Source organism: Eublepharis macularius, chromosome 9, assembly GCF_028583425.1.
Source record: "Eublepharis macularius isolate TG4126 chromosome 9, MPM_Emac_v1.0, whole genome shotgun sequence".
Taxonomy (NCBI): domain Eukaryota; kingdom Metazoa; phylum Chordata; class Lepidosauria; order Squamata; family Eublepharidae; genus Eublepharis; species Eublepharis macularius.
In genome coordinates, this window is record NC_072798.1 from 57,383,041 (window position 1) to 57,397,033 (window position 13,993).

At 45.2% G+C, this 13,993-nt stretch overlaps 1 protein-coding gene across 1 annotated transcript in view; it reads right to left on the reverse strand.

Annotated features, from left to right (window-relative positions):
• SYT1 (synaptotagmin 1) overlaps positions 1-9,455 on the reverse strand; it is a 200,512-nt gene extending 191,057 nt beyond the window's left edge. Inside the window, exon 1 of the mRNA XM_054988878.1 lies at positions 9,269-9,455. Within this exon, the coding sequence (XP_054844853.1) occupies positions 9,269-9,455 (187 nt within the window). The remainder of the gene's footprint in view (positions 1-9,268) is intronic.
• Positions 9,456-13,993: the final 4,538 nt, after the last annotated feature.

Below are 13,993 nucleotides of genomic sequence, written 5' to 3' on the forward strand. Positions count from 1 at the left end.
CAGAGATGCAGGGAGGCAAAAAGTTACATGGACTACATCGTCCTTGAGATACAGGTAGAACGCATTTCCACTTCTCAGTACTTACATTCAGCATATTACTTGGTCTATTTAGGACACAACCCAAATACCATTCTGGAACTGCTTTGGATGGCAATTAAACCCCTGTTCTGATGTACCTCGATACACTGGCATAATGGCAGAGCCACATCACCATAAACCTGTTTCTGGCACAGCTGCACTGTTGCAGGGACCTGAGAATTCATTGGGAAAGGAAAGCAACTGCCATGTTTACGTAGTTTAGGATAATGACTTAATCTGCAATCAGTCACAACACTACATAAACCCTAGCAAGACAGCTTACAGTTTAGATGGCTGGGTGCATGGCACCCTGTCCTTAATGTTGTGCAGAACTGGGACACACACAGGAATGATTTTGGTGAGGGGAAATCTAGAAAAAGGACACTTAGTATAAAAAGGGAGTGCTTTTCACAAATATCAAACAGAAGGACAAACACTGTTTCAGCATAGAGCTTACACTGATAAGAACTCTGGCTGTTTTCACATGGTCAAAGTCTCTGGAAGATCACATGGAACTCACAGAATGAAGCATCTTCCTAGTGTGATTTCCTAGCATGATCCCGTCTAATGGCGCGATTTCTGATGTCATCGTGCCATTAAAGAGGATCGTGCCAGGAAATCATGCTAGGAAGATGCTTCATTCCGTGAGTTTTGCACAATCTTACCGGTGTGTGTAAAAACGGCCCCTTACAGGTATTCCACCTCAGGACAAAAACGCTGATCTGGATTCTATACTCCTCCAACTTGGGGTGCAAGGGCAATGCACTCCAAACAGGGACTCACTGCAAATGCCACCTCCCTGCTTGGAACAACCCTTCTACCCTCTACAGTTGTTATTAATATCTCCTGCAGTGGGGACACAGGGTAAGTGTGCACGGTGTAGAAAAGCCTTTTCCCTTGGACATATGCTGGTAAGACACCACTGTGATGTCAACACACTGCCACGTTGATTTAACTCCACACACAACTGGGGCAAGAAGAGTGTAAAATCACATTTCTGGGTAAATGCCAGCCACAACTATTTATGACCACTTTTGTCCTGCAGGATCAAAGCCCCATGAAACAGCCTAAACTGAACCTGCTTACAAAGTTCTAGTGCAACATCCCAAAAGGATTGGGTAATTCCTTCAGTCAGCTACTCCTAGTTCCCCTAACACATGAATCAGATATACTGAAAGCTGAAGAGGACCCAAGTGGCACCACTCTTTCAGATCCATTGTTCATCCCCAAGTGAATCACCACATTCTGTCTATTGCTACTGCTGAACGTTATCTGTTTGTTTGTTTAAAACATTTCTATGTTGCCTTTACATCCAAACAGGGTCCCCAACGTGGCAGACGGCAAAGCTTTAAAACACGTGAACATCAAAATAACATTTAAAATAATATACAAAACAATTCAATATGAACATATAAATACATATATACACAATGCCAAAACCAGGAAGAGGGCTCGTATTAGGTATTGGGGGTATGCCCCCCCCCAGTCTTCACCCATTAATGAAAAACATTCATAAAGGAAGACAGACAAATCTCCCTGGGGAGGGAATTCAAAAGTTTTTGTGCCATGACCAAGAACCTCCCTTTTCAGGTTGCCATTGGGGCTGTCAGATCCCTTTATCTTCTTGGTGGGAGGCGGCCCCTGGCACTCAACCTTTCTCTTTGTCTTGCGTGCATCCTTTGTGCACATGTGTTCCCAGGACAGTGCAATAGCATCAATTCCAGAAGTAGCATCATTGCACAGGGCTGGGAGCAATCCTGCACTTTGCACCAGACTGATTTGGGCCCCAACAAGCCCTTGTTTGGAGCCTAAAATGGCCTGGTGTGAAGTGTGAGAGTGTTCCCAGGGCAGTGCAATCATGTCAGTTCTGGGAGTGATGTAATTGTGCCACGCCAGGGGTGCACCAAAAAGGCCTGTTCCCCACCTTTCCCCTCTGCTGGTCAGGTGAGTGGTGGTGGTGGGGCAAAGGGTGGGAGTGGGGAATCCCCCGACTCCACTAGGGGATCTGACAGCACAAGTTGCCATCCATCTAGCCTTAGATGGCAGGGGGCACTCAAAACAGGGCCTCCAAAAATGGGAGTGGTGGGTAGGTGCATTTGGAAGAAGATGGTCATTAAAATATTACTCTCTTGGTGTCTGCTTAAGCTATTTTCTGTTAGTCCTCCAACATTGGTAGAGGTGAAGATGGACCCCATTTAAAGCATAGTGCCAAACATCTGCTGAGTCTCCATCATGACCAACAAATGTAGTGTTCAGTGTACATCTAGCTACTCTGCTGTATAGTTGTTTCTCTAGTCTAGTTTTTGCATCATCTCAAGGTGCTAATTTTTTTTTACTTTTTTGTACCCCACCTTTCTCCCTAGTGGGGACCAAAGGTGCTTCACATTGTTCTCCTCTCTTCCATTTTATCCTCACAACAACCTTGTGAGGTAGGATGGACTCAGAGGTTGTGATTAGGATTGCAAGGTCCCCTGATCCTCACGGTAGGAAGGGGACCTGGCACTTGATATGGCTGATCTCTTTGCAGGCACAATGATGTCACTTCTGGAAGTGATGTAATTGTACCCATCAACGAGCATGCTCCCATGCTTCACAGGACAGGCCCGATACTATCACTTCTGGAAGTGATGTTGTTGTGGACTGGTAGGAGTGTCCCTGCTACGTGCTGGCCAGGGAGTTTTTTTGCGTCTTGGGCCCATTCTCCAGCCTTTCCCCCCTTGCTGGCCAGGTGAGTGGTGGCAGGGGACAGAGGCTGGGAGCAGGGGATCCCCTGCCCCCAGGGGGACCTGGCAGCCCCAGATGGGACAGATCCAAGGTCACCCAGCAAGCTTCCATGGCAGAGTGGGAATCTGAACCTGGCCCTTCTGGATCCTAGTTCGACACTCTAACCACTACACCATGCTGGCTCTCAATCTGACATCACAGCTGTAATCATGGGCTTGCAGTGACGGCAACAGTTCTGGCATTTATTCTGCTTTCTATCAAGCACAGCTTTCAAAGACACAAGAATCTCGATAGCCAAACAGAGATAGCCAAATGAACTCCATTCATTTGATTTGCATTCTTAACTACATTCTGATGCTATCTAAAATTGTTTAGATCGTTTCACAGTCACATTTCAATTGCAATTGTTTTGGGAAAAGTCTGTACCCTGGGACTCAGGGACAAACTGGGAAGCGAAAATGGCCCTGGAAAGGGCCTCACATGCCCCTGCCCAGTCCCCACAATAGAAAGGGGAGGAGCAAAAGGTGGCTCTTTTGCTGACACTGCAGTGAGCCAGCTGCCCTGGCTCTATGTGGGCAAGGGAACTGCCACTGGGAGTGAGCTGGCTGCCCCAGCCCCCTGTGAGGTGGAAGAGCCACTGTGGCTTGCCTGCAATGCATGACACCCATGTAGTAAGTTTGCTTATGGCAGCGACTTGCCTAATCCACACAGGTCCTGTCCTGTTGGCTCACTCACAGCAACTACAAGAGCTGCTACAAGCAGAGTGAGGGCTGGGATTTTCATGTTGGCCTTAATGGCCCATCTGTTCCCATCTGTGCCCTTCTCTGCTCATTATTAACTTCATCAAGAGACTCCTACTGGGAAAATGCTGAGAGGGTCCTCCAGTGTCTGCATAATCTTGCTCCAGCAAAGGGGAGCAGTTCCTCAGACATCCTCCCCAGTCACTGCTGCTGTGATAAACATTGCTGGGATGATTAGCAGCAGGCAGTAGAGATTAACCTTATAAATCCAGCAGAGGGATAGGAAGATGCTTAGCAAAATGTTTTGAATGAGATAGCCAATCAGTATGATGGGTCCATCTCTGGAACTCCTGCATGGCCTCTCTGGCAGGGCTTGAACCAAGGACTTCATGAATACCAAGCCTTTCCTGTTCCAAATTCTATACTTCTCTTTGCAGTCTTTCCTGTCCTGTATATGAGGCTAAAGCGGGGTGGGGGGAATCCCTCCAAGGTAAACAATCAAGAATCTTAAGTTTTGAAAAACTAATGTCTTTAAAGTGCAAATATACTAAGTGCTACAAACAATAAATACCAGTATCAAATGTATCATATATAGACATTAATAAATAGTAACTAGAGTAATGACAACCAAGATACAAAATATCATAATAAATATGTCACAGTTACAATTTCTACTGGTTGAGGCAATGATAATCATACGAATGTAACAATTTTCTCCTGCTGCAAAAACCAAAGTTTCCAAACAGAAGCCAACTTCCTGGAACAGAGGTATGTGACAATTGTATAATCTGTGTGAAAGTCCTAATGTTGTATATTTCTTGTTTTACAGATAACCCCAGGTCCTGGTGAAGATGACAGTGTACAGTGTGAGCTGTAGTCCTGCCTCCTCCTTCTCTTTTACTGACACTGGGATTGGTGCTTGCCAAAATATGAGCTCAGTCTTATCCCTACTTCTGGTGGGATTCAAAACACTAGCCCGTTTCTCACCACAGTACTTTCCCCCACAGAAATATAAGATTGCATATATTGCATGTGCTGATATGGTTACCCATTCCCCCCTCCCCCACCTCTACATACCAGAGGGGCACAATTCGGGTTTCCAATTCAGGAAAAATACCTGAATTTGACCTGATTTGTAAAGATTCAGGATTTCCAAATCAGGGCCAGCATGCCGAATCAAAGCTTCTCGAAGCTATTCAGGTTGCTTCGGGAAGCTTCAGGGTACTTTCAAACCCCACAGCCGGCTTCACTGGGCTGATGGGGGGATTCCCCCCGCAGGCCAGCTGAAGTTTAAAGGGCCCTTTCTCTGCTCACAAGTGGCAGGAAAGAGCCCTTCACAGCTTCAGCTGGCCCAGGGGGATTCCCCCCCAGCATGCCAGCTGAGTTTAAAGGGCCCTTTAACAAACTTTGTAAACCACTCTGAGTGGGTGTTAAGTCATCCTGAAGGGCAGTATATAAATTGAATGTTGTTGTTGTTGTTGTTGTTATTGCAAGTGGCAGGAAAGGACCCTTCCCAGCTTCAGCTGGCCCACATCAGGTGAGCTGCTATCATTCACCCAATGTGATCGGGTGAAGAAGCCCTGCCATTCCCTCTGCCTGCTGTGGAAGGAGCCAAGGGATTCCCTGGCACCTTCTTCAGTGGCCAAATGGAGCACCCAGTGGCCGGGCTGCAGGCTTAAGCCTACAGTCTCGCCGCTTCCCTTCACCCACTGTGGAAGGGGCCAGGGGATTCCCTGGTCCCTCCCGCAGGCCAAGTAGGGGGCATAGGTTTAAACCTACACATTCCTAGATGCTTGCAAGTGGCTAGAAAAGTGTAGGTTTAAACTTCCAGCACCACCACTTATTTAAACTTATGGGAGGGGGAGGAGGGAACCCCCTGCTCCCTCTCCTTTTGGGTCAAATAAGCGGTGGTGCTGAAAGTTTAAATGCCTTTTTGGTATGCTCCGAATCTTTATGGAGCATACCGAAGCCAGTCAATAAGCAATTTCTGACTTTTTTCCTAACCAAATACGTTTTTCTTGCACATCCCTATTATATACTCAAGTTCTAATTCAGAATAGACTTAGTTGGAAGTAGGTTCTGTTGAAGTCAGCACAATTTACTTCAAGTAAATCTAGGGTATCCATTGCAATGGGAGAATGTCCTTGTGCTTGGATGGGACAATATTATTTGACATCAACAAGAGTCTTTATGAAGGGTACTATTGCTGTGTCATGTTCCTATGCACGAATTTCCTATATGAAAGGCATGGCTTGAAGTATTAGAGATGAAAATAATCATGAATGTCATATTCTGTCTGAGCAGCACAGGGACATGAGAATTGTTTCAACTAAATCCCTTTGGGACTTAGCAGAATTACCAGCATCCATTGTCAAACATAGTCCTGCTTTTTAAAAAAATATATAGGATGCATATTTCTCTAAGATGTAACACCACCTTTCCAGGGATTCTCAGCATAAAGGCCCATGTCATTTTCACTAGACATTTAATAATAAACTGAGACAAGCTGTTGGAATTAGATCATTCAGTCTTTCCACCAAGCAGCTTCAATATCAATACAGTATTCCTTTACTTACTCTAGGTATTTTAAAAATTGCATTTTACAGTGGTTTGTTTGTTTGCTGGTAATGAACTGTCCCTCCCCCACATTCACACAACCATTTATAATTAAATACCAGGTTTGGAAGAGAGCATTCTATACAATTTTAACCTGGTTATTTATAAATTAAAAGCTTACAGTGCTTAAATCAGTGGGTTTCTCCTTACAAGTAGGGCAGAATTTCATATTCAGAAACAAACATGGTGTTGGGAACCTTGAATTCCCTCATAAGGCTAATGGACAGGCTGGAAGGACATTTGCAGGGGAGAACTGAAAGGTGGGATAGTACAGCACAACTTTCTTCACATTCAACACTTCTTCACTGCCCTATTTTGATTTCTCCCCAATTTTCACCTAGCCAGTTGAAGACCAAAATCAGTCCACGCTTTGGGGGACTGTGCCTCATAGGCGGGCAGGGAACAGTTAAGGACCCATCGCACGTGCTAATTCTTTCTGTCACATTACAATTAACCAAAATTTTGTTGCATTACAATTAACCAATTAACCAAAAGCCACAGCTGCAGACTCACCTGTGGCTCGGTTAGTGGCCTGCAGGGGAGAAGGTACGCAGGAAAAGGCTGCCGCCATCATGCGGGCCTGGCAGCTCGCTTCTGCATGGGGTGGGTAGATGGAGCTTCTTTCCAGTCTGCCAGCGAAAGATGAGGTCATGGAGCCAGCTGGGCCCAGCACTTGGCCCCTCAGCCAGCTTCCCACCCATCCCACCCTCGTCCTAGGGACCATTTGGGGTTGATTGGCTCTGGCTTGGTGAATCTCTACTTTATTCTTCCTATTCTACCTCCATCACAACATTGGGAAAGACAGTTTTGGCATTGGACACAGATCCTTTAGAGGGAGAAACAGGGCCATGAGCTCAGTTTCCCAATCCTTGGGGATCCTCTTAGAGGATCTTGAGGTGAGGCATTGCAGGGACAAGCCCAAGTGGGGGCTTTTGGGGCATGCTCATTCCCAGGTGGCAGGGGTCCATGCAGAGGCCTGTGCCCAGGTGGAATCCCACAGCCTGTCATCACACAGTACCCCCCCCTTCAGCTGGTGCCCTGAAGGGGTGAAGGAGTCCTCAACCAGCAGGTGGGTTGGTCAATGCTTGGATCTGCACCCTATGCACACAAAGGCTTCCTAAGCTGTAAACAATACAGTTGTGGCCTTTTAAAACCCAGCAAGTCATCTGTGTCTTCTGTTGCCTTGCCCTTGCCCATCTTCTCCCCTTCATTCTAGGCCTGCAAATGCATTTGCAAAGCATGTATTTGCCATGATAATGTGTAGTAGTTTCTAAGTGAAAATTTCCCCTATGATCAGGTAAAGATGTGTAAATATTGGATAAATTGGACCACCATGCACACTTGAAAGCTAATGAAAAACAGGCTTCATGCCATTTTAATACACTGATTTTGTAAGCAGAAATGTTTACCGACAGCTCAAAAGCCAAAATTTCCTAGATTAATTTCAAAGACAAAAATCAATTAATTTTCTAATTTGTTGCCTGTTATTACTGGTCTCACGTTATACCTTTGCAATACTCTTTAAGAAAAGAATAAACCTGTGCCAATAGTTCAAGATTTCTGAAATGTCTTGGGAGCCTTTTCATTAACATCTGGATGGCAAATAGTTAGCTAGCTGACAGGCTCAGATTGACCCTCACTGGGAGTAAGAGCTTTCTCAATCCAGTCCAAGAATAATTCTTCTTTTGATACAACAATCTTGAAAGCAAGTTTTGAATTTGGTCTGAAATCATTCTTAAGGCAGAGCTCTAGTACAGAATGTTGTAGCCCACATACTTACTGGAATGGGTTGTTGAGACCATGTCACTCCAGTCTTGTTCCATCTATACTGACTCCCAATTTGCTTCCAGGCAGGTGCTGATATTGACCTTTAAAGCCCAATACATCTTGCAGCCAGCATAACTTAAGGACCGCCTTCTCCCATATGAACCTCCCCATTCACTCCAGTCATCTTCCAGTGCCCCACTTCAGATGCCCCTACCATCTGAGGTTAGACAGGTGGTGGTCACCCAAGAACAGACTTTCTCAGTCATGGCACCAAAGCTTTGGAACTCTCTCCCCAGAAAGATTAATTTGTTTCCCTCTTTTGCTGTCCTCTGCCTGTGTGTGAAGACTCTTTTTGTTTTGTTCGGCATTCTCCCAATAAGTGTTATTGGCCTTCCGAACTGTTCTTTTTGTTGTTCTTGTGTGTGTGTGTGTGTGTATTTTATTATTATTATACTATTTAAAATGTTGTTTTTAAATGCTTTAATATTTGCTGTCCTGGGAAACCTATTTGGATAAAAAGGTGGCATACAAATGTTTTAAACAAACAAACAAACAAAGAGCATTAACCAAAGCACCGGTGTAACCCTTAACCCGATTAGGCCTGGATGCAGGTAGGGCAAGAGCCTTTCTGCATGCTCAACATGTTCTTAATTTTTTTAGCATTCAGTCCACAAGCAATGGACTGGTTTGGGTATGGTTTGGGTATGGTTCTTCCACACATTTGCCCTTCTTTTGCATTTTTACAGTTGTGGAGATAGTTTATTTTCTTCCTCACGTGCGTTAAATAATCAGGATTTTCACCTGACGGTGCTGTTGTCATTGTTGGCATCATTGTTGATGCCAAAAACAAAACCGGGGTCAGAGGTGGGGAAGGCAGGGGAAGGAGTGGTTCTATGGTATCAAATATCTAATCATTAAAAAATGGTAACAGGCAGGACAAACTGGGAGATGCTGGGAGTGGGAGCATTCGCAGTTCTGCTTCCCGTCTCATAATCACACTTAAAGATTAAATCTGTGCCATGCTTGAATTTCCCCTGCCTTTCTACCAGATACGAACTTCAGTCTCTTTGATGACTAATGGATAGAATCAGATCTCATCAAAACTCTCAGAGTCACATCCTGCTAGTCTCTGAAGTCTTCTGGTCTCAATGCAAGCCCACCCACCCCCTTTAAATGCACCAAATCATCCAAACATATTTGCTTATATATGAAAAAACCTATATTGCTTATACATTATCCTATGATAATGAAGACACTCAAAACATATGCATTTTTAAAGAACTTTGAGAGTGAACGCAGCAGAATTTCAGGTGGGAAAGTCTCTCCAACTCTGTTTTACTTACATGGAATTTTGTTCAGTTCATTCATAAATTTCTCCTTTAACTTGGAAAAGCCATCCTCTTTTCCTCCTCCTCCGCTGCTGCCACCTCCTCCTGGAATTGCTGGTTCTGTGCCATTATTTGCTGTTGCAGATGCGGCCGTGGTGCCTTGCAGTGCCGCTACAGCCTGGAATTGACCTTCTTTTGTCATGTTAGTCCCAAGAGAAGCTATGATGAAAAAAAAAGAACATTTTTTCCCTCAAAAGGTTTAAAATGCATCTTACCTCAACAAAAAACAGACAGCAGTAACCTTAATGGGTGCACCTGCTTACTGGGTAAATATCACATCATTATCATATTGCTTCATGTTAGTTCATACAATATTTATTAGGCCACAGGGAGAAAGAGTTTTCTAGAAGGTAATTGCTGCTTTTTCTTCTCTTGCAACTTCTTTTCAACACTACCAAGTCTCGAACAGTTATATTTGTTGGATATATCAATATGGCTCGGCATCTGTTGTTTAAACTTTGGATTCTGCCCTTTCATTTTGAAAGTGTAAGCAAACTAACTGACAGCAGTTCCATATATACAAACATTTGACTGCATTTGCATAATTATTTGTATATCTGCCTTGGTGCAGTAAGTTTCTGAGCACCAATAGGAACTACAACGCTACGGAATCCTACCAGGATAATTAAACTCTGTAGGCAAGAGTAAACCCCATTTAAACACCAGTACTGTACATTATTCAGAAGAAAGTGGTTCCCATTTTTTATTCTGGAGTCACATTTATCGAAAGGCATTTTACTTCCACTGACATTTGCTTCAAACAATATTCTGTTAAATTATTTACTTCTCTTGTTGGTATACTGACAAAACCACTGCATCTGTGGGTAGTTAACTGCCTCCAGATTAGAACACCTGCTGTGCTGAAATAAATACCCTTCTACATTATCATACTTTAAACTTAATGTTTGTTTTATGGAAAGTTTGTGATACCTTTACTTGGGCTGTGACAAAATGAAAAGTATTTTTATAGAGCTTGTATTAGAGCAATCTGAATATCGCCCAAGGGCTGGCTGAAGCGTTTGCTTTGGTTCTGAACAGGTTGCTCTGATACTTCACTATGTCCTAAATAACATTGATTTGAATAATCTTTCACATTTTTAAAAACATTTTCAGAGAACCAGAGAGAGAAGGGATTTGAGAGATAACAATCATTCATTATTGCTCTGAGTGTACAATTGTTTGCATGCTCTTACAAAGAATTATGTCAGTAGCTTCCCACTGGGAAATTATTTTTTAAAAACCAATAAAATGAAAGACTTATCAAACCAAGAGGTGCAAGATACATGCAATTTTGTGTGTGTGTGTGTGTGTGTGTGAGAGAGAGAGAGAGAGACAGAGAGAGAGACCATACATTATAGGCAATGTTACCACATCTATCTCACACAAGCATTCTCTTGGATGCTGTTAGAATTGTTCAAAGAATAATTTAATCAAATAATGAATGCTCTTTTTAAAATTAAGATAATTTTATAAAAATAAAGGCTTTCTAAGATAAATGCTTTCTCTGCTTTGCCAAATGTAGGTCCTACTCATATGCTGAAGTCCCAAAGTGTTAAACAGGGCAGGCCTTTAAACATAATTTAAGTAAAGAAGGGGGACAGCAGTTTTGCAGTGTCTGCTTATAATGTAACTGAGATTCAATCTGTGTGAAGCAGTAAAGCAAATTAGCAACATGTAGAATGGGCCTGGGATAAAAAAATGCTAACAGCGTAGTCTACTAGGCCTGAGTGAAAACCCTGCCTCTTAGAGAGGTGGTGGCATTCACCAGGGAAGACCTGGTGAATTTTGCTCTGCTATTAGCCCTGTTCCCCTGTAGGGTTGCCAGATGGGGCCTGGAATAATACTGGACCCTGAGGAGAACGGGGAGCAAAGGGACTTACTTTTTCCTTTTATCTGTGCACATACATTGTGCTCATGTGCTCCCAGTCTGGCATGATATTGTCACCATGGCTCCCTCACTTATGAGCGGGCTGGCTGGCTATTCCTGGCCATTGCGCAGGAGCCCAGGCAGCTGGGCAGGCTGGCCACTCTTCCTAGTGCCATGCAGGAGGCCGGTTGGGCTGGTCACTCTTCCCAGGAGGTGCCACACAGGAGGCCAGTCAGGCTGGCAAGCACGGAGCTGCCTGGAAGCAGGAGGAAGGGGAAGAGGCCAGCTGTCCAGAATTTTTGGAATGTTTTCCCCAGACAGTCCCTCCAAATACAGGGCTGTTCAGGTGAAAACCAGGTGAAAACTGGACTCCTGGCAACCCTCTTTCCCTGACCTATTGGGTGAGGTTAGCCTGATCTGGTCAGATCTCAGAAGCTAAGCCGGAAGCTAAGCTAATTACCACTTGGATGGGAAGTCCAGAGTCACTATGCAGAGGCAGGTAATGTCAAACCACTTCTATTCATCTGTTGCCTTGAAAATCCTCTGGAGTCACCATAAGTTGGTTTTGACTTGATGGCACTTTACATACACATTAGCTCTGTTCACAAATTACAGTGAATGCACAAACATCCACATACCTATTTATAAGAAAAAGTCAATGCACATTACTTTACAAATAAAACCAGGGGATCGATACCTAGATAAATATGGTTTTAAATCACGTTCCCTGTCCATGTGTTGAATGCAACTAGACAGTTATTCAACACACATATAAATAAAAATCAAATGTACGCTTTAAACAGATTGTTACAGAGAATGACCATACAATTCATGTACAGTTTACACCTGATTTTTCTTTAAGTATGTGTTGACTAACTCTCATGTTATGTTCAACACTTATCTTTCCTGGGCAGAAACAGAAAACATCTGGCCACTGTAGAACATGCCCTGGTAACATCTAGATTAGATTACTGCAATGCACTCTGCATGGGGCTGCCCTCAAAAAGTGCTTGGAAAGTTCAGTTGGTGCAGAATGCTGCAGCCATGATGCAGAATGGAATGAGTCCATGAGGACCATATCACACCAATCTTAGCCTATCTACACTGCCTCTTAATTTGTTTCCAGGTACAACTCAAAGTACTGGTGTTGACCTTTAAAGACCTATATGATTTGGGATCCCTTACCTACCTGACTGCTACAGCCATCTTCTAAATCCCTGCTTCAGGTGCCCCCACCTTCTGAGATTACCAGAGTTACTGTGGCTGGTCTCCTTTCTCCAGGGTTGGGGACAGAGGGTGACGCTTGGGGGAGATCTATCGCCCCATCACCCTTTGGTGTGCGGGGTTCCGCAAGGGGCGATACTCTCCCCAATGTTATTTAACATCTACATGTGCCCCCTTGCCTAGTTGGTGTGGAGGTTTGGGCTGGGCTGTCATCAATACACGGATGACACCCAGCTTTTTCTGTTGATGGACGGACAGCCAGACATGGCCCTAGACAATCTGGCCAGAGCTCTGGAGGCTGTGACAGCATGGTTGAAACAGAGCAGGCTGAAATTGAACCCGGTGAAGACGGAGTTCCTGCAGCTAGGATGGGGGCTACCAGATGTTGGGATCCAGCTCCCTGCCCTGGATGAGATCCAGTTCCCTGCCCTGGTAAAGAGTCTGGGCGTGCTCCTGGATGCCTCCATGTTGATGCAGGCCCAGGTCATGGCGGTTGCCAAGTCTGCATTTTTCCATCTTCGTCATATCAGGCAACTTGCCCCCTACCTGATGCCCCAGGACCTGGCTATAGTGACTAGGGATGTGCGTTTCGGCATTCAGAATGCCGAAAGAATGCCGAAACAAAAGTGTTTCGGCTTCTTTCGGGGAATGCCAAAACGTTTCGGGGAATGCCGAAACCTTTCGGGTAGCCGAAAGAAAAAAGCCGAAACGTTTCGGGATTCTTTTGGCTTTCTTTCGGCTTTCAATGGGAAAATGCCTCCGTCTTCCCGGATGTCTGGGGGAGGCATTTTCCCACCGAATAAGCCCAAAATTGGTGGGGACCTTCCTCTAACCCTTCTCTAACAACCACCCAAGTTTCAGACAGATTGGACTTTGGGGGGCCATGTTATGGCCCCCCAAAGCAGGTCCCCCCATCCTCCCATAAGAAAGCGAAGGAGCAGCATATTGTTAGCATGCTGCTACTCATCTTCTTCATTATTTCCTATGGGGAAAAAATGAAGAAGCAGGCTTCCTTTGCCAGGGGTGGCATTTTGCATGCAAAATGCCCCCTCACCCTCAGGGGCCCTTCTCCCACCCCTCCTCCCACCCCCCACCAAGGCTCAGCCTGCTCCCACTTGGGGGGGCATTTCATGGCCTCCCCAAGTAGGTGCTCTAATCTCTACCACTGACAGCTGGGGGAGGCTTGTGTTGCCAGGGGTGGCATTTTGCATGCAAAATGCCCCCAAGCCCTCAGGGGCCCTTCTCCCACCCTTCCCCCCACCCCCCACCCAGGCTCAGACTGCTCCCACTTGGGGGGGGGGCATTTCATGGCCTCCCCAAGTAGGTGCTCTTTTCTCTACCACTGACAGCTGGGGAAGGCTTGTCTTGCCAGGGGTGGCAAAATGCCCCCCAGCCCTCTGTGGCCCTTCTCCCACCCTTCCTCCCACCCCCCACCAAGGCTCAGACTGCTCCCACTTGGGGGGGCATTTCATGGCCTCCCCAAGTAGGTCCTCTCAGCCCCTAAAGTCCACCCCTTACAGCCCCACACAAACCCAATTCCCCCCCAGCTGCCACACACAGACCCAAATCCCCACATTAGCCCCTCACAG